General features: G+C 38.2%; 1 protein-coding gene and 1 pseudogene across 2 annotated transcripts in view; both read left to right on the top strand.

Moving 5' to 3' along the window:
- The window catches only part of HERC4 (HECT and RLD domain containing E3 ubiquitin protein ligase 4), a 162,813-nt gene that overhangs the window by 62,081 nt on the left and 73,561 nt on the right, over nt 1-27,171 (top strand). For both annotated transcript variants that reach the window (XM_003258211.3, XM_003258212.3), the window contains exons 10-15: nt 20,352-20,428; nt 20,710-20,834; nt 21,840-21,899; nt 22,020-22,131; nt 22,638-22,827; nt 24,198-24,370. In XM_003258211.3, the coding sequence (XP_003258259.1) occupies nt 20,352-20,428; nt 20,710-20,834; nt 21,840-21,899; nt 22,020-22,131; nt 22,638-22,827; nt 24,198-24,370 (737 nt within the window). The remainder of the gene's footprint in view (nt 1-20,351; nt 20,429-20,709; nt 20,835-21,839; nt 21,900-22,019; nt 22,132-22,637; nt 22,828-24,197; nt 24,371-27,171) is intronic.
- On the top strand, nt 648-2,539 carry LOC105737815 (annotated as a pseudogene).

The following is a 27,171-nucleotide window of genomic DNA, read 5'->3' as shown; positions in this document are numbered from 1 at the left end:
AAGTCTGTTGACACCATTTTTCCAACAGCATATAGGCTCACTTTGTGTCTTTATGTCACATTTTGGTAATTCTTAACAGTATTTCAAAACTTTTATGTTGTTACTATATCTGTAATGGTGATCTGTGATCAGTGGTCATTGATGTAATTGTTTTGGGGTGCCATGAACCTTACCTATATAAGACAACAAACCTAATTGATAAACGTTGATGTTCGACTGCTCCACCAGCTGGCCATTCCTATCTGTCTCCTCTCCTCAGGCCTTCCTATTCCTTGAGGCACAACAGTGTTGAAATTAGGCCGGTTAATAACCCTACAATGGCCTCTAAGTATATAAGTGAAAAGAAGAGTCACACATCTCTCACTTTAAATCAAAAGCTAGAAAGGATTATGCTAGTGAAGAAGGCATATCAAAAGCCGAGATAGGCTGAAAGCAAGGCTTCTTGTGCCAGTTATCCAAGTTGTTAATGCAACTTGAAGGAATTGAAAGTGCTACTCTGGTGAATACATGAATGGTACGAAAGCGAAAAACAGCCTTATTGCTGATACGGAGAAAATTTTAGTAGTCTAAATAGAAAATCAAACCAGCCACAACATTAGGATTAGCCAAAGTCTAATCCAGACCAAGATTCTCTCTTCAAGTCTCTGAAGGCTGAGAGAGATAAGGAAGCTGCAGAAGAAAAGCCTGAAGCTAGCAAAGATTAGTTCGTGAAGTTTAAGGAAAGAAGCCATCTCTATAACGTAAAAGTACTGATGTATATGCTACAGCAAGTTGTCTAGCATGTCTAGCTGAGGTAATTGATGAAGGTGGGTATACTAAACAACAGATTTTCAATGTTGACAAAACAGCCTTCTATTGGAAGAAAATGTCCTCTACAACTTTCTTTTATAGCTGAGAGAAGTAGTCAGTGCCTAACTTCAAAGGACAGGCTGACTCTCTTTTAGGGTCTAATGCATCTGGTGACTTTAAGTTGAAGCCAGTGCTCGTTTACCATTCTGAAAATGCCAGGGCCCTCAGGAATTATGCTAATCTACTCTGCCTGTGTTCTATAAATGGAACAACAAAGCCTGGATGACAGCTCATCTGTTTACAGCATGGTGTACTGAATATATTAATATGGGCTTAAGCCCACTGTTGAGACCCACCGCTCAGTAAAAAGATTGTTTTCAAAATATTGCTGCTTATTGACAATGCACCTGGTCACATCAGAGCTCAGATGGAGATATACATGGAGATTAATGTTTTCATGCCTGCTAATACAACATCCATTCTGCTGCCGTAGGAACAAGGAGTAATTTTTACTTTCAAGTTTTATTATTTAAGAAATACATTTCGTAAGGCTGTAGTTACCATATATAGTGATTCCTCTGATGGTTCTGGGCAAGGTAAATTGAAAACCTTCAAAGAATTCACCATTCCAGTTACTGCTAAGAACACTTGTGAAGTGAGAGGATTGCTTGAAGCCAGGAGTTTGAGACCAACCTGGGCAATGTAGTGAGACACCGTCTCTACAAAAAATAATTTTAAAAAGCCAGGTGTGGTGGCACATGCTACTTGGGAGGTTTAGGCAATAGGATTGCTTGAGCTTAGGAGTTGAAGGTTTACAGTGAGCTATGATCATACTAGTGCACTCCAGCCTGGGCGACAGAGCAAGACCCTGTCTTTGATTCATGGGAGGAAGTCAAAATATCAACAATAACAGTTTAGAAGAATTTTTTTCCAACCCACATGGATGACTGAGGGGCTCAAGACTTCATTCGAAGAACTTAACTATAGATATGGTGGAAATAACAACAGAACTAGAACTAAAGCCTGAAAATGTGACTGAATTGCTGCAATCTTAGGATAAAAAATACCCCTCATCCAGTCCCAGGACATCTCAAATCTCTGCAGAAAGAACTTGAGCAATTTGCCAAGCTCCTGAAGCAGAAGAGGATCACCCTGGGATATACACAGGCCGATGTGGGGCTTACCCTGGGGGTTCTGTTTGGGAATGTGTTCAGCCAAACAACCATCTGCCTCTTTGAGGCTCAACAGCTTAGCTTCAAGAACATGTGTAAGCGGCGGCCCTTGCTGCAGAAGTGGGTGGAGGAAGCTGACAACAATGAAAATATTCAGGAGATATGCAAAGCCAAAACCCTCGTGCAGGCCTGAAAGAGAAAGCGAACCAGTATTGAGAACCTGGAGAATTTGTTCCTACAGCGCTCAAAACCCACACTGCAGCAGATCAGTCACATTGCCCAGCAGCTTGGGCTCTACAAGGATGTGATCCGAGTGTGGTTCTGTAACTGGCGCCAGAAGGGCAAGCAATCAAGCAGTAATTATGCACCATGAGAGGATTTTGAGGCTGCTGGGTCTCCTTTCTCAAGGGCACCAGTGTCCTTTACTGTGGTCTCAGGGCCCCATTTTGGTGCCCCAGGCCCCCATTTTGGTACCCCAGGCTATGGGAGCCCTCATTGCACTCCACTGCACTGTATTCCTCAGTGCCTTTCTCCCTGTTTCCGTTGCCACTCTGGGCTCTCCCATGCATTCAAACTGAGGTGCCTGCCCTTCTAGGAATGGGGTACAGGGAGAGGGGGGAAGCTAGGGAAAGAGAACCGGAGTTTGTGCCAGGACTTTTGGGATTAAGTTCTTCATTCAGTAAGGAAGGAATTGGGAACACAAAGGGTGGGGGCAGGGGAGTTTGGGGCAACTGGTTGGAGGGAAGGTGAAGTTCAGTGATGCTCTTGATTTTAATCCCCATATCATGTATCACTTTTTTCTTAAATGAAGAAGCCTGGGACACAGTAGGTAGAGACAAAAAAAAAGAAAAATACTCCTCATCCATTTATATTTTATGGATGAGCAAAGAAAGTGTTTTCTTGAGATGGAACCTACTGCTGGTGAAGATGCTATGAACATTATAGAAATGACAACAAAGTATTTAGAATATTCCATAAAGTTAGTTGACAAAGCAGCAGCAGGGGTTGAGAGGCTTGACTCTACTTCTGAAAGCAGTTCCGTGGGTAAAATGCTATCACACAGCATCTCCTGGTATAGAGAAATCTTTTATGAAAAGAAGAGTCAATCAATGTAGCAAACTTTGTTGCTGTCTTATTTTAAGAAATGCCACAGCTACCCCAGCCTTCAGCAATCACCACCCTGATGAGTCAGTAGCCATCAACACTGACATTGAGGCAAGGCCCTCTATCAACAAAAAGATTAAGACTTGCAAAGGCTCAAATGATCATTAGCATTTTTTAGCATTAAAGTGATTTTAAATTAAGGTATATGGATTTTTTTTTTTTTTTTAAGATACAGTGCTGTTGCACACTTAATAGACTACAGTATATTGGCTTGGGCACAGTGGCTCATGCCTATAATCCCAGTGCTTTGGAAAGCCAAGGCAAGAGAATCACTCGAGGCCAGGAGTTTGGGACCAGCTGGGGCCACATTAACCCTCATCTCTATAAAAGAAAAAAAAGAAAAACCAACTCTTGTCAGTGGACTACAGTATCATATAAACATCTTTTTTTTTTTTTAATGAGACAGAGTCTTGCTCTGTCACCCAGGCTGGAAGTGCAGTGGTGCAATCTCAGTTTACTATAACCTTCACCTTGTGGGTTCAAGTGATTCTTGTGGCTTAGTCACCCTAGTAGCTAGGATTTCAGGTGCACACCACCAAATCTGGCTAATTTTTTTAGTATTTTTAATAGAGACAGGGTTTCAACACGTTGGCCAGTCTGGTCTCAAACTTCTGGCCTTATGTGATCTGCCCACCTTGGCCTCTTAAAGTGCTGGGATTACAGGCATGAACCATTGCACCCAGCCTAGTATAAACATACTTTTATGTGCACTATGAAACCAAAAATTTGTGTGACTTGCATTATTGCGATATTTGCTTTATTGCAGTTGTCTGGAACCAAACCCTAAATATCTTTGAGGTATACTTATACCACATTTTGTTTATCTATTCATATATCAGTGGACGATTGGGTCTTTCCTACCTACCTTTTGGCTATTGTAAATAATGCTGCTATGGATATAGGTGTACAGGTATCTCTTTGAGATCCTGCTTTCAGTTCTTTTGGGTATATACAGGAGTGTTAATTATTTTCTATTTTTTAAGAATTTGAACTCTTTGAATCTATTGCTTATTAAAAATACTTAAAAATTTTGACCCAGAAGTGGATTCAGCACATAAGGACGTTTTCCACATCCATATGATTACATCCCCAACCAGTCAGCAGCACCCATTCTCCTGCCTGCCAACCTATCCTTGAAAAACCCTAGCCTCCAAATTTCTGGGGAGACTGATTTGAGTAATAAAACTCAAGTCTCCCTTTTAAAAACAACAAAAAATTTTTTAACTAGAAGGGAAGCTGCTGCCCTGAAGATAAAAGACCCAGGCTTGACAGGATTTATCACTTGCTGACTAAAGAGTCCTTGGGCTTTGAATAAATATCAACAATAGACAGGAATTAGTCTCTACATGCCTTGGGTGAGACCCAGTACTGTCAGGTGTGATCTAGCACAGTCTTAGCAGTGGTGGCCATGGGAGTGCTTGCATCACCTCTACCCCAACTCTTAAGAATCTCAGCACAGAGAGAGAGAGTGAGAGGGAAACTTCATTTGTTTGGGGGAGAGTAAGGGAGAAGAACAAGAGACTCTGCTTAGTAATCCAGGGAATTCTCCCAGATCTTACCCAAATTCACCAAGGCAGTACCTCTATGAGTTGGCAAGAGTCACAGTTTTGTTGGGCGTGGTGGTGTGTGCATGTAGTCCCACCTACTTAGGAAGCTGAGGCAGGAGGATTGCTTGGGCTCAGGAGCTTTGGGCTGTAATGTGCTCTGCTGATTGGGTATCCGCACTAAGTTCAACATCAATATGGTGACTTCCTGGGAGCGGGGGGCCACCAGGTTGCCTAAGGAGGGGTGAACTGGCTCAGGTTGGAAATGCAACAGGTCAGAACTCCTGTGCTGATCAGTAGTGGGATCGTGCCTATGAATAGCCACTGGACTCCAGCTTGGGCAACCATAGTGAGACTCTGTCTCTTCAAAAAAAAAAGTGTTACTGGGCTTGGAGTGTCCACTAATGGAGATGGCTGCAGTGACTGAAGAATTGAGATCATTCCACTCAATTCCTTTTGAATACTTGGAATGCCTTCCCAAGAAGTTCAGGTACAAACAAGTACAGACTGCAAAGAATAGAATAAATACCTAACTCTTCAGTGCTTAGACATCGATGAAAATTTAGAAGCATCAAGACGATCCAGGAAAACATGACCTCACCAAACCAACGAAATAAGGCACTAGTGACCAAACATGAAGAGACAAAGCTATGTAACTTTTCAGAAATTAAGACAGCTGTTTTGAGAAATCTCAACTAAACAAGATAAACAGAGGAAGTTCAGAATCCTATCAGATAAATTTATCAAAGAGCTCAAAACAATGGTAAAATATCAAAGAGAAATTCTAGAGTTAGAAATGTAATTGACAACCTGGAGAATGCATCAGAGGCTCTCAACAGCAGAATTGATTAAGCAGAAGAAAGAATTAGCATGAAGACATGATATATGAAAATATACAGAGTTGACAAAAGAAAAAAGAGTGAAATACTCCCACAGGATCTAGAAAATAGCCTCAAAAGGGCAAATCTAAGAGTTACTGGCCTTAAAGAGGAGGTAGAAGGAGAGAGAGGGATAGAAAGTTTATTTAAAGAGCTGATAATAGAGACCTTTTCAATCCTGAAGAAAAATATCAATATTCAAGTGCAAGGTTATGGAACACCAAGCAGATTTAGCCCAAATAAGACTACCTCAAGACATTTGATAATCAAACTCCCAAAGGTCGGGGATAAAGAAAGGATCTCAAAAGCAGCAAGAGAAAAGAAACAGTATACAATGGGGCTCCAGTACATCTGGCAGCAGACTTCTCAGTGGAAATCTTACAGATTAGGAGAGAATGGCATGACATATTTAAAGTGCTAAAGGAAAATAACATTTATCCCAGAATATTATATCCAGTGAAAATAACCTTCAGATGTGAAGGAGAAATAAAGACTTTCCCAGACAAACAAAAACCGAGGGGTGGCCGGGCGTGGTGGCTCATGCCTATAATCCCACCACTTTGGGAGGCTGAGGCAGGCAGATCACCTGAGGTCAGGAGTTTGAGACTAGCCTGGCCAACATGGCGAAACTCCATCTCTACTAAAAATAAAAATTAAAAAATTAACTGGGCATGGTGGCTGGCGCCTGTAATCCCAGCTACTCAGGAGGCTGAGGCGGGAGAATTGCTTGAACCCAGGAGGTGGACATTGCAGTGAGCTGAGATCGCACCATTGCACTCCAGCCTGGACAGCAAGAGGAAACTCTGTCTCAAAAAAAAAAAGCTGAGAGGTTTCATCAACAGCAGACCTGTACTATAAGAAATGCTGAAGGGAGTTTTTCATTCTGAAGGAAAGGGACATTAATGAACAATAACAAATCAACTGAAGGACTGAAGGTACAAAACTCACTGGTAATAGTAAGTACACAGACATTGTGGTGTGCGCACTACTCATCTTGAGTAAGAAGACTAAAATATGAACAGATCAAAAATAATAACTACAGCAACTTGTAAAGACATATACAGTATAATAAGATATAAATGGATGTAACAAAATTAAAGAGCAAGGGAAAAGATGATAAAGTGTAAAGTTTTTATCAGTTTTCTCTTTGCTTATTTGTTTTTGTAATGAGAGTAAACTTGTCAGCAGTTAAGATGTTGTTTGCAAGCCTGGTAACCTCAGATCGCATCAGAAAACAGGAGGCAAGAGGATTGCTTGAGCCCAGGAGTTTGAGACCAGCCTAGGCAACATAGTGATACCCCATTTATATAAAAAATAAAAATTAGCCTGGCATCATGGCACATGCCCATAGTCCCAGTTATTTGGGAGGCTGAGGTAGGAGGATTGTTTGACCCAGGAGGTTGAGGCTACAGTGAGCCATGATTGTGCCACTGCACTTCAGTTTGGGCAGTAGAGCAAGACCGTGTCTCAAAAAACAAACAAAATTAATAGATGCACAGAAAATTTAAAAAAAAAAAAGGAAATTAAAACATACCACCAGAGAAAGTCACATTCACAAAAAGGAAGATAGGAAAGAGGGAAAGAAGGAAGAGAAGACCATAAAACAAGAAAGCAAATTTTAAAATGTCAGGAGTAAGTCCTTATTAATAATAACATTTAGTAAATGGAGTAAACTGCCCAGTCAAAAGACATTGAGTGGCTGGCTGGATGAAAAAACAAGACCCAGTGAACTGCTCCCTGCAAAGAAACACACTTCACCTATGAAGACACACATACACTGAAAATAAAGGGATGGAAAAAGATATTCCATGCAAATGGAAACCAAAAAGAGCAGGAGTAGCTATACTTATGTCAGACAAAATAGATTTCAAGACAAAAAGTATGAGAAAATATAGAAGGTCATTGTATAATGATAAAAGGATTAGTTCAACAAGAGGATATAACAGTTGTAAATATATATGCACCCAACACTAGAAAACCCAGATATACAAAGCAAATATTATTAGAGCTGCGAGAGACAGACCCCAATAAAATTACAGCATAATATTGGCATAAAAACAGACACATGGGCCAATGGAACAGAACAGAGAACTCAGAAATAAATTCATATATGTACAGTAAATTCATTTTGGATAAGGGCGCCAAGGACATACATTGGAAAAAGGATATTCTTTTCAATAAATGGTACTGGGAAAACTGGATATCCATATGCAGAAGAATGAAACTAGACCCCTCATATGGCTAGGCTTTGTGCCCCCACCCAAATCTCATCTTGAATCGTAATCCTCATAATCCCCATGTGTCACTGGAGAGACCCGGTGGAGGTAATTGAACCATGGAAGCGGTTTCCTGCATGCTGTTCTTATAATAATGAGTGAGTTCTCACAAGATCTGATTGTTTTATAAGGGGCTCTACTCCACTTTGCTCGACACTTCTTCCTGCCACCTTGTGAAGAAGGTGCTTTGCTTCCTCTTCACCTTCTGCCATGATTGTAAGTCTCCTGAGGCCACCCAAGCTATGCTGAACTGTGAGTCAGTTAAACCTCTTTCCTTTATAAATTACCCAGTCTCAGACAATTCTTTATAGCAGCATGAAAACAGATGAATACACCCCTATCTCTCACAGTATACAAAAAGCATGTACAAATGGAATAAAAACTTAAATCTAAGACCTGAAACTATGACAAGAAAGCTGAGGAAACTCTTCGGGACATTGGTCTGGGCAAAAATTTCTTGAGTGATATCCCACAAGCACAGGCAACCAAAGCAAAGGTGGACAAATGGGATCACATCAAATTAAAAAGCTTCTACACAGCAAAGGAAACAAGAAAGTGAAGAAACAAGTCACAGAATGGGAGAAAATATTTACAAACTACCCATCTGATAAGGAATTAATAACCAGAATATATAAAGAGCTGAAACAACTCTATAGGAAAAATCTAATAATCTCATTAAAAAATGGGCAAAAGATCTGAATATGCATTTCTCAAAAGAAGGTATACAAATGGCTAACAGGTATATGAAAGGTACTCAACATCATCAGAGAAATGCAAATCAAAACTAAAATGAGGTACTATCTCACTCTGGTTAAAATGGCTTTTATCTAAAAGAGGGCAATAACAAATGCTGGCAAGGATATGGAGAAAAGAGAACCCTTGTATACAGTTGGTGGGAATGTAAATTAGTATAGCCACTATGGAGAACAGTATGGAGATTCCTTAAAAAAACTAAAAATAGAACTACCATATGATCCATTGTTGGGTATATACCCAAAAGAAAGGAAGTCTGTACATCACAGAGGTATCTGTGCTCTCATGTTTATTGCAGCACTATTCATAATAGCCAGTATTTGGAATCAATTTAAGTGTTCATCAACAGACATGGATAAAGAAAATGTGGTGTATAAATACACAATGGAATACTATTCAGCCATAAAAAAGAATGAGATCCTGTCATTTGCAACAATATGAGAACTGGAGGACATTATGTTAAGTGAAATAGCCAGCACAGAAAGACAGTCACATGTTCTCACTTGTTGGTGGAAGCTAAAAATTGTAACAGTTGTACTCACAGAGATAGAGAATAGAATGATGGTTACCAGAGGTTGGGAACCGTAGTGGGGTAAGGGGAGGAAGTGAGGATAGTTAATAAGTACAAAAATGGCAGGGTGCGGTGGCACACGCCTGTAATCCCAGCACTTAGGGAGGCCGAGGCGGGCAGATCATGAGGTCGGGAGATCGAGACCATCCTGGCTAACACAGTGAAACCCCATCTCTACTAAAAATACAAAAAAAAAAATTAGGCGTGGTGGCAGGCACCTGCAGGCCTGTAGTCCCAGCTTACTCGGGAGGCTGAGGCAAGAGAATGGCGTGAACCTGGGGGGCGGAGCTTGCAGTGAGCCAGGTGAGCCACCGCACTCGAGCCTAGGTGACAGAGCAAGACTCCGTCTCAAAATAAAAAAAGTACAAAAATACAGTTAATAGAATGAATAAGGTCTAGTATTTCATAACACAACAGAGTGACTACAGTCGAGAATAATTTATTGTACATTTAAAAATAACTAAATATATTATTGGAACATTTGTAACACAAAGAAATGATAAATGCTTGAGGGGATGGATACTCCATTTATTCTCATGTGATTTTTACGCACTGTATGCCTGTATCAAAATGTCTCATGTATCCCATAAATATATACTCCTACTGTGTACTCAAAAATTTAACATAAGGCCAGGCACAGTGGCTCAGGCCTGTAATCCCAGCATTTTGGGAGGCCAAGGTGTGCGGATCACTTGAGGTCAGGAGTTTGAGACCAGCCCAGCCAACTTGGTGAAACTCTGTCTGTACTAAAAATACAAAAAATTAGCTGGGTGTGGTGGCAGACACCTGTAGTCCAAGCTACTCAGGAGACAGAGACAGGAGAATCGCTTGAACCCAGGAGGCAGAGGTTGCAGTGAGCTGAGATTGCGCCACTGCACTCCAGCCTTGGCGACAGAGTGAGACTCCATCTCAAAAAAAAAAAAAGTAAAAATTTAAAAAATTAAACATTTTAAATTTGCCCTTTATATCCATGCTGCTTTAGCCAAACTTGTATATACCTATTTTTTATCTATTATTCTTGCAGATCTGATTATTTTTTCATTGATGTTAATTTACTACTTAGTTGGAAATAGTTGAATGCTGTTTTCTCATTCATTTTTTTGACAACCTGAAACCAAAATGTCCTTCTTTTCATATATTTTTTTTACTATCCCAAACTTCCTCAGAATTGTCTTCTTGTTTTATCTATTGATGGAAACCAGAATCCTGATTTTCTGTAAAGTAGATGCAAAAGTTGAGTCACGTGTGTGTGTTAATAGATTTTTATTTATTCACAGTGACGAGGATACTGTGAAGGTTGACATTTGTAAAGGTTCAGTGCTTTTTATTGTAAATAAACTTGATGATTTTTTTTTTATAATTAAAAGGCTTTTTCAGTTATGCTTATATTTAACAAAGGTCACCATTACTTAGGAATGCATTTTGGCACCTTTGAAACTGCAGACCTTGAGATTATTTGCATTAGAATGGGGAAGGAGTTGGTGTTTTAAAATTAGTCGTTTTTGCTGCAATTTAGTTTCATCAAAAAATTGTGATACATTGTAGCCAAAAGGTGGAAATAACCCATGTCCATCAGCAGATGAATGAATGAAAAAAATATTGTATACGTCTATAGTGGAATAGTATTCAGCCATAGAAAGTAATGAAATGCTCATATATTATGCAACATGTATGAATCTGGAAAACATTATGTGGGGTGAAAGACAGACACAAAAGGACAAACATCATATGAGTCTACTGATAAGAGGTACCTAGAACAACCAAATTCATAGAGACAGAAATAGTGGTTACTAGTTCCTAGAGGGAGGAGGGAATGGAGAGTTTCTGTTTAATGGGTTTCTGTTTTATAAGATGAAGTTCTAGAAATGATTAGTGGTGATAGTTGCACAACATTGTGAATATACTTGCTACCACTAAATTGTGCAGTTAAAATTGTAAATTTTATGTACGTTTTATGATAAAAAATTGTGTAAAAATTGATAATCTTTTTGCACTATACTCAAGCTGTATAGGATAAAAACTAGTTACATGTGAATTTAATTTACCAATTCTAGCCCATCCAGAGGTTAAACCCATGGCCCCCAGCATGAATTACATTGTAATCATAAACTATCTGTGTGGCCAATGCCATGGGTAAACAAGAGGAATTTTTTTTTTTTTTTTTTTAATACAAGGTCTCACTCTGTTGCCCAGGCTAGAGTGCTGTGACATGATCACAGCTCACTGCAACCTCAGCCTCCCAGGCTCAAGCAGTCCTTTCACCTCAGCCTCCTAAGTAGCTGGAACTACAGGTGTTTGCTACCACACCCAGCTAATTTTTCAATTTTTCTGTAGAGAAGGGGTCTCACTATGTTGCCCAGGCTGGTGTTGAACTCCTGGATTCAAGTGATCCTCCTGCCTTGACGTCCCAAAGTGCTGGGATTACACATATGAGCCACTGCACCCAGCTGACAAAAGGACATTCTTAACAGCCAGAATATTCCTTTGGTTTAGAGATTATTATCTCCCTGGAGCCAGGCAAGGGGCACACCTTTCTTTAAAATGTGTAAAGTTTAAACAACTATATTAGTTTGCTAGAGTTGCTTGTAACAAACTACCACAAACTCGGTGGCTTGAACGATACAAATTTATTGGCTCACTATTCTGCAGACTAGAAGTCCGAATTTAGAGTTGCTTCCTTCTGAAGGCTGTAAGAAGAATCTGTTACATGTTTCTTTCCTAGTTTCTGGTGGTTTGCTGTCAATCTTTGGCATTCCTTCGCTTGTAGACCTTGGCCTTCTCTCTATACATATCTGCATCCAAATTCCCCCTTTTATAAGGACACAAAACATTGGGTTATGGACCTACCCTACTCCATTATGACCTTAACTAATTATATCTGCAGTGACCTTATTTCCAAATAAGATCATATTCTGAGATATTGGGGATTAGGATTTCAACATACTTTTTTTTTTTTTTTGAGACGGGGTCTGGCTCTGTCGCCTAGGCTGGAGTGCAGTGGTATGACCTCGGCTCACTGCAGCCTCCACCTCCCAGACTCAAGCGATCCTCCCACCTCTGCCTTCCGAGTAGCTGGGACTACAGGTGCATGCCACCACACCCAGTTAACTTTTTGTATTTTTTGTAGAGATGGGGTTTTACCATGTTGCCCAGGGTGTTCTCCAATTTCTGAGCTCAAGCAATGTGCCTACCTGGGCCTTCAAAGTGCTGGGATTACAGGCATGAGCCACCGTGCCTTGCCCAATATGTGAAGTTTTAGGAGACCCAGTTCAATCCATAGGAATACCCCAGACCTGCTGAGCTAACCTTTACTGCACAGAGGGTATCCTCAGCATCCCGCCTGTTAGTACAGGCAAACTTTGTTCCTTCAGATGACTTATTGGCTGATGTGATGGCTTCCACCTGTAATCCCAGCACTTTTAGGGGCTGAGGCGGGAGGATTGCTTGAGGATAGGAGTCCAAGACCAGCCTGAGCAACATAGCAAGACCCTGTCTCTACAAAAGAAAAAAAAGTGACTTGTCATACCTGATTAAGTAACCATCATTCTCAAATATAACACTTCAGATAAGTCTTTGGTTGCATAATAGATTTTTTTTCAATTATATTCTAGTAGGAAAGGCGACATATTCTTATTGAACCTTTATAAATAACTATATTACTAATAAAGGAGGGGAGACTTAGTAAGAGATGGAACTCTGGGCATCAGTGAGAATCAGGTAGCATTTTTAAATAATTCCTTTTAGTTTACCCAAGCAGAGTTTATGAAATTGTGGATAATTTTAGAAAGGAAAAATGAGCACAAAATCAAAATTAAACATTATTCAAACATATAACCATAATAAATTTTTCTTCATCAGTTCATTCTTTCTTATATAATGAATTCTTATTCTGCTGGACCTTGGGTTAGCAGTTTCATGAAATGTCTGTTTCTCACCTAACAAAAAAGAATATGAGAAATCCTAATGTACTTCACTGCTACGTTTTGAAAGTTATGTAAGAGAGATCTCTTCAGAACCCTATACCCAAGTGTCTTTTCTTTGATGTATACATTGTTTCACATACCTGTTGGAATCCTTTTAATAGGGCTCTGAGACTACTTTGTTGAAAACACAAAGTGGCCTGTAGCTTGTAGGAGAGTCTTCAGGCAAGCATCAGAGCAGACAAAAACTACTAATAGGTGACAGAGGCCTAAAATAACTGTGGCTAGTTTATTACTGATAATTATCAAATGATATGATCTGATGAAGATTCAGAGTAAGAATAATAATGTTTCCAAAGATGATGACTAGGCCTATTTTCAAGGAACTCAGTGACTCTTACCTCTGATATGTAAATATAGCTGAGCATAACCATTTATAGACAAAAACGAAATCTTGAGATACAACTTAATAATCTTGAGATCTAACATACCAGGTATACACAAGAATATCAAAAGAACCAGCAAGTCTAGGATCAAGCCTAGACATATTTTTATTTTTTATTTTATTTTTATAAAACTTCATGGGAGCCAGGCACAGTGGCTCATGCCTGTAATCCCAGCATTTTGGGAGGCCGAGATGGGTGGATCACCTGAGGTCAGGAGTTCGAGACCAACATGGTGAAACCCCATTTCTACTAAAAATATAAAAATTAGCCGGGCATGGTGGCGCACACCTGTAGTCCCAGCTACTCGTTGGGGCTGAGGCAGGAGAATCGCTTGAACCCAGGAGGAGGAGGTTGCAGTGAGCTGAGATTGCGCCACTGCACTTAAGCCTGGGTGACAAGAGCGAAACTCCATCATAAAAAAAACAACTCCATGGGTAAGCCTGAAAAGCATCCCCTTTTGAGAACTACTGGCATAGAATATATGGATTAGAAACAATAAGGTTAGAGAACCACTGGCGTAAGTGAGAATTAGAGCAGTAAGGTTGTGCCAGAAAACATTTTAAATAATAACTGAAATTAGAACTGGATAGTACTATACTCTTTTTTTTTTTTTTTTTTAATTGAGGTGGAGTGTCACTCTTTTGCACAGGCTGTAATGCAGTGGCAGGATCTCAGCTCACTGCAGACTCCGCCTCCTGGATTCAAGCAATTCTCCTGCCTCAGCCTCCTGAGTAGCTGGAATTACAAGCAGCACCACCACACCCAGCTAATTTTTGTATTTTTAGTAGAGATGGGGTTTCACCATTTTGGCCAGGCTTGTCTCAAACTCCTGACCTCAGGTGATCTGCCTGCCTCTGCCTCCCAAAATGCTGGGATTACAGGCATGAGCCACCATGCCTGGCCTGTATGATTTTTAATTGTATTATTATTATTATTATTCATTGAGAGTTTTTGGGGTTTCTTAAAAAAATATTTTCCAGCCGGGTGCAGTGGCTCACGCCTGTAATCCCAGCACTTTGGGAGGCCGAGGCAGGTGGATCACAAGGTCAAGAAATCAAGACCATCCTGGCCAACATGGTGGAACCCCGTCTCTACTAAAAATACAAAAATTAGCTAGGCGTGGTGGCACCCACCTATAGTCCCAGCTACTCGAGAGGCTGAGGCAGGAGAATCGCTTAAACCCGGGAGGCGGTTGCAGTGAGCCGAGATCACACCACTGCATTCCAGCCTGGCGACAGAGCGAGACTTTGTCTCAAAAACAAACAAAAATATTTTCTATCCATGCATGGTTGGTTGAATCTGCAAATATGGAACCTATGGATACGGAGGGCCGTCTGTGTTTCTTCCGCCTCTTACAAGAGCACAGGTCATGGTGGATTAGGGCCTAATTTCCAAAAAGAGGAAATTTATGTTACTAAGAAACATGCAAAAATTATTACCCTCTTTAGTATCAAAGAAATGCAAATTTGAAAAGCAAGAGGATAGCAAATAAAATAAATAAAGCCTAATTTTAATAATCACGTCTTTAATGCCCTTATCTCCAAATACAGTCACATTCTGAGGTACTCGGGGTTAAAGCTTCAAACAGATCTATTTGGTTGGGGGATACAGTTCAGCTCATCACAGGAAGGCAAAAATCAAATAAGTATGAGAGGAAATGTGGATACTTCATTAAGATATAATCATAGGTGCTTGAGAAATAATAGTTACCTATTTTACTACAGTGACAATAAATAAAAATAAATATAGATGATAATATGATTGAAAAGAACTTTAGCTCTTTTGTAAGTCAGGAGCCTTTGTTCTTTTTTCCTCTTAAATTTAAAGGACAATAAAGACAACATAAAGCATAGAATATTATTTTAATAAAACAGATTATTTGCTATCTAGCAGATTACACAAAAAGTAAAGAATAACATTTTATATTATAGGTATTTATCAGTAAACCAAGGGAGCAGGTCCTTCTTAATTGAGTGAACTTTGCTAAGATGTTAACCATTTTATAGCTTCTTTCAGACTCAGGTATAAACTGAGGAAAATAAAATTCGTTTCCCCAGTTGTATATTTAGTTATGCTCTTTAATATTCTGGAACAAAGTGACATTTTGCTTGAGTTCAGTATTTCTATCTCAGAGGTTTCTTGAAGTCATAATGATTTTCTTTTTTTTTTTCTTTTCTTTTCTTTTTTTTTTTCAGACAGAGTCTTGCTCTGTTGCCCAGGCTAGAGTGCAGTGGAGCGATCTCAGCTCTCTACAAGCTCCGCCTCCCAGGTTCTCACCATTCTCCTGCCTCAGCCTCCTAGGTAGCCGGGACTACAGGCACCCGCCGCCACGCTCGGCTAATTTTTATTTTATTTTATTTTTTTATTTTTAGTAGAGACGGGGTTTCACTGTATGTCTCGATCTTCTGACCTCGTGATCCACCCACCTCGGTCTCCCAAAGTGCTGGGATTACAGGTGTGAGCCACCGCGCCCCGCCAGTCAAAATGATTTTCATATTAATACTAAGATGTTTTCTATGCTAAATGTAGTACACTCAATATTGCTCATCTTCAAATAAAAAAATATTTTTTAGGTTTCTCAATTTTAAGTTCTAATACGTTAAGTATTAATGATTTTAATCAATGTAAACAAAGCCCTTTGGAGTCCTGAATAAGTGCTAAGAGTGGAAAGGGGCTCAGAGACCATCAAAACTACTCATTTTCCTTGTTAAACAAAAGCACATGCATAGTTGTAGCTCTATCACTGTTTTGCTTCTAAGTAGAAGTACAATTTACAGAATTGTAAATAGCTCAAAGACAGTGAAAGGTGGAGATAATCCTAAACAGTGCACTAATCAAGACCATTTTTTGTGGGGCAGGGGGGTCTATTTCAAGGTCTTCAAAATTTTCCCTGACAATGTATTTTGTAAAGAAGAAGAAGGCTGCCCAGGCTGGATTGCAGTGGCGTGATCACAGCTCACTCCACCCTCGACCTCTTGGGCTCAGACTACAGGCATGCACCATCATGCCTAACTAATTTTTAATTTTTTTTGTAGAGGCGAGGTCTTGCCATGTTGTCCAGGCTGGTCTTGAACTCCTGGGCTCAAGTGATCCTCCTACCTTGGCTTCCCAAAGTGCTGGGATTACAGGTATGAGCTACTGTGCCCAGCAGAGAGGAATTTTAAGGACACTTTCAGATAGAGAAAGAGTGGCAAAATTGTTTAGAGTATGTATTACAGGTGGAAGATATGATGCCTATTCATACACATTGAAACAAGGCATCACTGTTCTTTAGATAAGGGGGGAAATTACTTGACACATGAAAATTGGGGACAAAAAGGTCAGTTTAGATTCTAATGTCACAATATGCACTAAGATAAACTATAAATGAATTAAAGAGTAAATACTTCTTAAGACAAGAAGATTATGAGTTGAGGATGGGAAAAGCCTTTCTCAGCATATATGCTATGAAAGTTATAAAGAATTAGATAAATTTGTTTAAATGGAAACGTAAATGTTCTATGAGTCAAAATTAACCAAATAATTATTTGGAAAAAATATTTGTAGCAATTACAACCTAAGGTTAATATCCTGAATATCTAAAGTGCCCATACATATTAATGAAAAAAAAAAAGACAACTAATAGATAAATAAGACAAACGGTAAATAAAGGAAATTAATGGAAGTTCCTAAAAGAAGAAATTTATATTACTAAGAAACATGCAAAAATTATTACCCTCTTTAGTATCAAAGAAATGCAAATTTGAAAAGCAAGAGGATAGTAAATAATTGTAATAGATCAAGCATTAATCCTCTCTTTCCTGTTATAAGGTAACTATATAATAGGGAGAAACTAATGCTTCAGCTACAACATGAAGTAATGCTAACACATCATTTTTCAACCTACAGTGAATGAGCATCAATGCCTGCTACCACCACAAAAAAGAACTCAGTGAAAATTCTTCTCAAAGGAATTATGTGTTTCCTGATGGAACTACTCTCCTGCCTCCATGTAGTAGTTTTACTGAAATAATCAAACGGTGATTGAAACCTGTCTAGATTCAACCACCAATTTGCAGAACAGAAGACCAAGCCAAATGTTAGGAGAAACCACAAAGATAAAGTCAGCAAAATCCAGTCTGCATAAAGTTGTACAGGACAAATGACTAGGTTTCTCAAACTTTTTCGAGTAGTGATTAAAAGGAAATTAAGGGTAGTACGCAGTGGCTCACACCTGTAATCCCAGCACTTTGGGAGGCTGAGGTGGGCAGATCACTTGAGGTCAGGAGTTTGAGACCAGCCTGACCAAAATGGTGAAACCCCATCTGTACTAAATACAAAAATTAGATGTGGTGGTGGGCGCCTGTAATCTCAGTTACTCGGGAGGCTGAGGTTGCAGTAAGCCAAGATCATGCCACTGCACTCCAACCTGGGCGACAGAGTGAGACCTGTCTCAAAAAATAAAAATAAGGCCAGGTGCAGTGGCTCACGCCTGTAATCCTAACACTTTGGGAGGCCGAGGTGGGTGAATCAGCTGAGGTTGGGAGTTCGAGACCAGCCTGACCAACATGGAGAAACCCCATCTCTACTAAAAATAAAAAATTAGTCAGGGGTGGTGGCCCATGCCTGTAATCCCAGCTAATTGGGAGGCTGAGGTGGGACAATCGCTTGAACTTGGGAGGTGGAGGTTGTGGTGAACCAAGATCGTGCCACTGCACTTCAGCCTGGGCAACAAGAGTGAAACTCCGTCTCAAAAAATAAATAGGCTGGGCGTGGTGGCTCACGCCTGTAATTCCAGCACTTTGGGAGGTCGAGGTGGGCAGATCACGAGTTCAGGAGATCGAGACCATCCTGGCTAACATGGTGAAACCCCATCTCTACTAAAAATACAAAAAATTAGCCGGGCGTGGTGGCAGGTGCCTGTAGTCCCAGCTACTCGGGAGGCTGAGGCAGGAGAATGGCGTGAACCCGGGAGGCGCAGCTTGCAGTGAGCCAAGATTGCGCCACTGCACTCCAGCCTGGGTGACAGAGCGAGACTCCATCTCAAAAAAAAATAAAAATAAAAATAAATAAATAAATAAATAAATAAAAAGAAATAAATAAAAATTAAAAAAGGAAATTAAGGAAACTTAACTTTTGGTACCTAACTCATAGCCTCCAGAAACCCATTCATGTACTGTAGATTAGTCAACCATCTTGTAGGGAATTGTTTATATAGAGGGCACAATCACATTTTAAGAGTAAATAAATAACATCCTGCTAAATCTTTTGAGGAAATGAGCAATTCCATATAGATTTGTGAGAATTATTTAGAAAGAAGATTTTAGGTTGAATAATTGGCTTATTTAATAAAGATGTACCCATTTATTCTATTCTTAAAAGTTGTTTTTGGCCTTCGGGTATTCTTGTGACTTACGGAAAATTTGATAGTAATTATCAAATTATTGTTCTAAACTGAAGCTCATTTTTGATATAACCTAGATAACAATTGTATATTTGTATGGACAGGTATTTACTGATTTCTTTTACAAATAAAACATTGTGCTTGCTTGTAGGGAATAATCAAGGAAATTAACATGTGGTCCTTTCCTTGAAAAGAATGGATAATTCTATAGCAGCCATGGTCACAAATAATACAAGGTGAAGAATTAGTCAACTAAGGGATGGGAGTAGGATAACAGGGATAGACTATGTACTAGCCCAGCAATATTTTTGGTAATAGATACTCTTTCCAGTTTGGGGAGCAGAAGAAAAGAAAAAGGAGGAGGCCTGGAATATCTTTTTCAAAAGAAACTTTGTTGCCCTTTCTTTATTCCTAATAAATTTGCTTATTAATGTATTCACTTTGGGGCCTAATTTGGTTTTTACTGACAAATAGCTGCCAACAAAGAGCTGTATATATTATCTTGTACACCTATATTGAAAAAAAAAGCTTTGCATTACAAAATATTTACTCCAGAAGTTTTAATTTTTGTTTGCTGTTTCTTTTTATGAATAATTTTTTTTTTTTAAGTGATGGGTCTTGCTATGTTGCTTGCTGGAGTGCAGTGGCTAGTCACAGATGCAGTCATAGCATACTGCAGCTTTGAACTGGGCTCAAGCCATCCTCCTGCCTCACCCTCCCAAGTAGCTGGGACTACAGACACGTGCCACTGTAGCCCAGTTCAATAATGAATACTTTTTTTTTTTTTTTTTTTGAGATGGGGTGTTACTCTCTGGCCCAGGCTGGAGTGCAGTGGGGGTGATCTTGGCTCACTGCAACCTCCACCTCCTGGGTTCAAGCGATTCTCCTGTCTCAGCCTCCCAAGTAGCTGGGATTACAGGCACACACCACCATGCCTGGCTAATTTTTGTATTTTTAGTAGAGATGGGGTTTCACTATATTGGCCAGGCTGGCCTCAAACTCCTGACCTCAAATGATCCTCCCACCTCAGCCTCCCAAAGTGCTGGGATTACAGGCGTGAGCCACTGTGCCTCGCCAAGAATAAATACTCTTAATTTTTATTTCCTTCTATCTATCTTTTGTAGCTTTTGTTCTATTTTTTTAATCATCTTTGGTTTAAACTGAAATATGCTGAGATGCAGATTAGGAAAAGCTTTTTTTTTCTTGGTGCAGGCAGAAGAAAGGCTTGTAAACTTCACCAAATGCTGCTTATGCTTGTGGGATCGTTTAATGTTCATCATTTGGTCAGTCTTATCCCCATAGCAGTCAGAATATTTCAAGTCACTTTATACCATGAAGTCCATGAATGGGAGGCCTTATTAAATAAGATGATTATGTGAAAATCTAATGGCATATTGATGCTCTGAAATATGTTATATAAATCTTGGCTTTTAATTTTTTACATTTTTATTACAGATTCTGAAGAATATTTCTGTGTAAAAAGAATTTTCTCAGGGGGAGATCAAAGCTTTTCACATTACTCTAGTCCCCAGGTAATAATATAGTCATGTAAATAATTGAATAGCTCCAATAATTTTGACAAATTTTAAAAACCCATTATTAATGTTCTTTATATGTTACAAAGTAATTGCCTTAGTTTTTTTCCCCTCGAGTCTACGGAATAAGTTTTTTCTGATCTATTTGATAGGTTTTTGTTTCAGGTGTTCAGTAGAGATTTAATTCTGTTTAAAAAACAAATATATAGTGGGAATTTCTTGGTTTTGAGTTATGTATAATATCTCTTCCCTCTGACTAATCTTATTTGAAAATTTAGAACTGTGGGCCACCAGATGACTTCAGATGTCCCGATCCTACAAAGCAGATCTGGACAGTGAATGAAGCTCTAATTCAGAAATGGCTGAGCTATCCTTCTGGAAGGTTTCCTGTGGAGATAGCCAAGTAAGAAAAGCATTTTGGGCCAGGCACAGTGGCTCATGCCTGTAATCCCAGCACTTTGGGAGGCTGAGGCAGGCAGATTGCCTGAGCCCAGGAATTGGAGACCAGCTTGGGCAACATGGCAAAACCCTGTCTCTACAAAAAAATACAATTAGCTGGGCATAGTGGTGCACACCTGTGGTCTCAGCTACTTGGGAGGCTGAGGTGGGAGGATCAGCTGAGCCCACGAGGTCGAGGCTGCAGTGAGCTGAGATTAACACCATTGCACTGTAGCCTGGGCAACAAAGTGAGAACTTGTCTCCAAAAAAAAAATCCATGGATATTTTTGAAGATCTTAATTAAATATGTATAAGTTGTAGTTCTTTCATGTGCATAGAGATATGTTAAATGATAACAAAATATTTAATGTAGCCATTTTAGGATTAGCCTTGAAATGTGTTCCTTCTGGTTTCATAATCGTCACTATCTTAACTTTTATACTTTCTGGAAGACTTGAATATTATTTCTTTCTTGAATATTTTGTTAACTTGCCTAGTAGCACTTAAGATGTTATTTGTTTTTTCTTGGTATTTGGGATGATGGGTTGTATTTGAAAAGCTGTTTTGTTTCTCTAGCTTGTTTTCCAAAACTATAATTTTTCTGAAAATCCCAAAGGCATCCCAGATTAGGCTCACTGCCAATATAAAATGTTTAAAATTTTTTTAAATTAAAAAACTTTTTACATGAACATACACACCTAATTTTTAAAATTCCATGTTTTAAAGCAGGTAACATTTGATAAATGGATGAAAGTAATATTTGAGAAAGTCTAGAATAAACAGTAATACCTTTATCAAGTATTATTTTATCACTTTAGCAATTTATGTAATTCTGATTCATCTAATTGGGTGTTAGAGGAGTGCGCTGTAGCATTAAATATTAGATTAATCATTTTAATTCTTTTTTAAGAAAGGGTAAACAATTAAATTTCTAATTCTGTGATTAAAAAAACTTTTTTAAATTTTTTAGTGAGATAGATGGAACGTTTTCTTCCTCTGGTTGCCTAAATGGAAGTTTTTTAGCTGTTAGGTAAGTGGCAATTCTTTAATATGCTGAAATTTTCAAATTTATTGTCTTAAATAATATATCAAATTAAAAAATGAAATACTTTTAAATTTTTATTCTATTTTTTTTCTTTTCTGTTTTTAGCAATGATGATCACTATAGAACAGGTACCAGATTTTCAGGGGTTGATATGAATGCTGCTAGGCTTTTATTCCACAAACTTATACAACCTGATCATCCGCAGATATCTCAGCAGGTCTGTTTTTAAAGTGTTATATTTACAGTATTATCTGTTGATTTTGTTTTGTTTTGTTTTATGTTATACGTTTATAGCCTAATTTACTTTGCAGTTTCACAGACTCTTATGATGTGCTTTTAAAATAAGATTTTATTTTAAAGCATTTGTAATTTAGCTGTCAAAGATCTATAAATCTTTTCAGATGTTTGAAGCAGACCCTGAATTACTTAACATTACCATGTTGCTTAAGTTTGTGTATAGTTATAGAGGTAGAGAGTTTAAATTGAGACTTGTACATGTGATTTTTTAAATTCTCCAAGCAATGCTTAGGCATTAATTTTCATTGTGCTCCAAAGTATATTCGTTGTAAGACATTGTCTTTCTTTTTTCTTCTTCACCGTTTCATGTTTGCTGTAGTGCAAAATTTTCCTTTTCTTTCTTTTCTTCCTGCCTTCCTTTTTTTTTTTTCTTTGAAAGTGTATTCATTTTAAATGAAGTAGGTTTTACTTTTTGTCAAAATATAGGTGGCAGCTAGTTTGGAAAAGAATCTTATTCCTAAACTGACTAGCTCCTTACCTGATGTTGAAGCATTGAGGTTTTATCTTACTCTACCAGAATGTCCCCTGATGAGTGATTCCAACAATTTCACAACAATAGCAATTCCCTTTGGTACAGCTCTTGTGAACCTAGAAAAGGCACCACTGAAAGTACTTGGTAAGAATTCTAATATTTTTTCTTTTGAAACCTTTTCTCTTTAAATGAAAATGCTCATAAGTTCTTTTGCCATTTGCAGTTCTGCTGCCCTGCTTATTTGACACTGTCATAGGGAGAAATGAACCTGTTCCTTTTCTTGCTTTTGTCTAGTCTTTTGATTCTAGTTGTTGGAGTTGTTGAAAGAAAAACATGTTAGATATAGAAGTTTAATTAAACATAATAGCAGAGACAGTATTAGGAAAGTTAAAAACTGTTACCCGTATTCCTTTCCCTCATCGCCTTTAGTATTATCTTGCTATTAAAGAAGTAAAGGAGGAGGAACAATTAAAACTGAACAAACATGGGCTTTAAATCTTCTTGGAACCCTGATATAAGCCCTTTATCTTGTGTTTCCTTCACTTGCTAATTTCATGATATTTGATTTTATTTTTCTGCCTATAGACTAGATTTTATTGCTTATCTGATCTTGCACTTCTATCTCTTACCGTTCTGGTTTTTTGGCCTAAAGTTTTCTCACTTTAATTTTTCTAATTGTCTAGGTTTTATTTATATCTCCTGGCCTTTATACTTTTTTTTGCTACATTTAACCCAGTGCTTTTCTTTCTAATGGTATTTGTTAGATATGTGGAGCTGAGATATATAGAAGTAATATCAGTACAGGAACTTTAAGGCTGAGGGTAAATGGAGGAAGAAACAAGCAAGGGGTAGAATATGGGAATCTGAGGGAAAAAGAGTCAAGCAGGGGCTGAAAAGAGTATTGCTTTCCTGTTGTCAGAAGTTTTTGTATTCTTTCTGCCTGCTTCATAGGATTGAAGTGTTTGTACTTAGTAACTACAAATAGTGAATGTGGGGAAGGACCCATATGTTACACTTTACATTGTTCAGATTCTGTATTTGATCTTCAGGAGTACCTTGCATTTTAAAGGTAGTGGTTCACAATATTTCAACCATATATTAAATTGAAGGATAAAACTTGGAAAGATTCTTTAGTATTAGAGCAATACAATTTAAAGGATGTTTTGTTTAAAAATTGAAATTGTAATTTTCAAAACATTTTTTTAAAAACTGGTTTTAGTATTAGGTATAGTGGTGAGTTTTTAATATAACTTAGGAAACCAAGAATATAAATTCAACAAGACTTTCACACTTTATTTTTGCTTTTGAGAGCTTTTAGGACAATATTGTTTAACTTGGTCGGTGGGAGGTTTATAAACCTTAGAAATATTACGTAAGATATTGTGTTATATGCATCTTTCTGGGGTTTTCTAAGGGCTAACAACTACTGCTTCAGAAAAAAAGTCAGTATGATTTTGAAAATTGTGATTTTTTAAAAAATTCATTTTATTTGCATGTTCACTTTTTAATAACAGAAAACTGGTGGTCAGTACTTGAACCTCCACTATTCCTCAAGATAGTAGAACTTTTTAAGGAAGTTGTGGTACGTCTTTTGAAACTCTACAAGATCGGTATTCCCCCTTCTGAAAGAAGAATTTTCAACAGTTTTCTTCATACTGCATTAAAGGTTTTAGAAATACTACATAGGGTATGTCCAATCGTTCCTTTATTTTCCTCTTTCCCAATTCCTATTAACAGATTGATAATGTTCATTTTAACATTAATCTATTAAAGATTTAGATTGGCAAAAACAATGCATATTATAGAAATTTGGAAAAGTTATCTATACTTTCTCTTAAAAGAAGTAATAAACCTGTCCTTTGGAGCTCTGGTCTTACCTGACTTTGTTAGGCATGTATGGATAACTTATCCATAGTTGGGCAGAACAATAACATACTAATGAGTTGGAATTCTCCTTGTATTTCCTTATGAAGAATATAATTTGTTAGTTTGCATTATATGGTTTTTGTTAGCTATAAGTGGTTATCTTATGAAAGAGATTGGGTCCTAGTTGTAATTATGAACATTTAAACTTGTGTTCTTTGGCTATAGGTACTAATGGCCTCAAAGTAGAACATTTCATTTGAAACAAATGACTAATTTAAAATTGGAACCATATGTAATTCATTAATTTGCCTATTGTTCTTCCCTGCCCTTCTTCCCAGTGTAACAAATAGTACCCTTTACACTTGTAGCAGTTCAAAGTTATATGAAGAAGTAGACTCTGAGCTGTTTCATTAAGGATGGATTTTCATCCCTGACAGTTGGTAGGTATATCTCTGTTATGCCATTTGGTTTTCTCAAGTTGCTATTTAGATGAGACATGACCTAAGGGAGAAGCATATGTTTCTAACCTATGAAATGACTAAAAAACCCACATGAACCTTTAATCTTTAGTTTCTTCTCCTTAACAGCTTCTTTGCATTTTCAGACCCTCTTGCCTAGTGCTAAGGTAAATAATAAAGGGATAAAGGAGATAATCCATCTGTTCTTTGTCTAAGAACGAACCTTTACCGGCCATTTATTTTCCTATTTTAGTGAAGCTCCTGGGTATTTTTCTCAACTACTTAACTTTCTGGACTTACTTTTTTCTTTGGTATTTAGTATGTCCAAGATTCCTAGAAAAACAACTCATTTCTCTTCATTTTGATTGACAAAATCATAGCCATGTATTTCCTAGGGAAACAGGTCATTCTTATGTTCGCCTTTACCCAGAACAGGGCTTTCTTTTAGCATATCAGGGTCCAGGTCTGCAGTAAACAGTTATTAAGAAGATTCTCTAATTTCATGAGATAGGTCTCTACCTTTCTGTGTACTGTTTGCCGAGGATTCAAGAGATTAATTAGATTGTTTTCTCTGGACTTCGTCCTGCTACTTTGGGGAACAATCCCTTTTCAGCTGGACCCTATTAACAAATAATTACTCATTCTGTGCTTTCATTGTCTGCTTATCTTTATTCCCCCCTTTAAAAAGTACTTTTTTTCCTTAGCTGTGTCTTTTACCTGGAGAAAATGGAAGGGGCAGAGAAGGGAGGAAATTGAACATTTTTTCTTTCAAACTATAGGCAAGACTTAAGCAAGTAAGTTAAATTACCTGCCTAGCTCAGTAACTTCAGTCTCAACTGAGGAAGAACTTGATAGAGTTTCATCTTCAGAGACCTTTTTGATGGACTCATTCTAAATACTAGAATCTTCACATCTTGATAGTTGAAGGGGAAGGGAAAATAACATTTATTGCTTGCTAACCACTAGAACCTCCTTTGTCTGTAGTTCATGTGAATACTCTTTAGATATATTGAACTTTAAAACCCTATATAGTCGGTATTTTGCTCCTTTTTATAGACTGGAAAAATGAATGTCCACATTTATATCAGCAGATATAGTAGTATAATCTGTTTAGAAGGGGGTTTGATTTTATTTTATGCCCCTAGATCTAGAAGTTCATATTCTAGATCACATATAGTATTATGTTATAGGCGCTGGACTAGGAATCAAAAAGACCATATTTCTGACCCCTCTATGTTGCTTCCTACCACTGTGATTTTGAAGAAGTCTTTTTCTTTATCCCATATGCAAATGAAGAATTATCTATAAGGATTGAAATACCAGCCCTGATAGTTTTCCAAGATTTATGTATTGTTTAAATTATACAATATGGGCTGGGCATGATGGCTCACGCCTGTAATCCTAGCACTTTGGGTGGTGAGGCAAGCGGATCACTTGAGGTCAGGAGTTCGAGACCCACCTGGCCAACATGGTGAAACCCTGTCTCTACTAAAAATACAAAAAAAAATTAGCTGGGTATGGTGGTGCATGCTTGTAATTCCAACTACCCAGGAGGCTGAGGCAAGAGAATCGCTTGAACCCAGGAGGCACAGGTTGCAGTGAGCTGAGATCATACCACTGCACTCCAACCTGGGCGAAAGAGTGAGACTCCGTCTCAAAAAAATAAATAATTACAATATATGTAAGTTATTATATATTCATAAGACGGTGATTTTGTTACCACCACCACCTGAATGGAAAACCACTACTTTTGACTTGAAGAAATTATTGGGTTATGAGGAAACTGGGTTCTTGTTTGCAGTAGTTGCATAGTCAAAAGCAGGATGATACTGGTATGACTTTCTTAAACATCTCTTTTTGGGAGGCTTTAGAGCAGTGAATTATCTTTCTTCTATGCCTTAGAGGAAACTTTGCTTCATCCTACTCTGCCATAAATAGGTATCTGTGGATATGAACTATGAGGGACGATTTATTTGTATCATTCAAGAAACCTATTACTATCAAAACTTGTTTATTCAAAGACACCTTGTATCTGACAGCTGCCTGTATTCCGTCCCTCTGCTCTATGGTTAAGAATTAAGGGGAATTTCCTCAGTTTTCTTCTTTCTCTAACCCTGGAGGATGATTATGAACTAGAGAACTGGACTTTGTGTTCCCTATTCAT

The sequence above is a fragment of the Nomascus leucogenys genome, chromosome 18 (genome assembly GCF_006542625.1).
Source record: "Nomascus leucogenys isolate Asia chromosome 18, Asia_NLE_v1, whole genome shotgun sequence".
Lineage (NCBI taxonomy): Eukaryota > Metazoa > Chordata > Mammalia > Primates > Hylobatidae > Nomascus > Nomascus leucogenys.
Note: the sequence above shows the minus strand (reverse complement) of the source record. Positions and strands in the feature narration are given on the sequence as shown.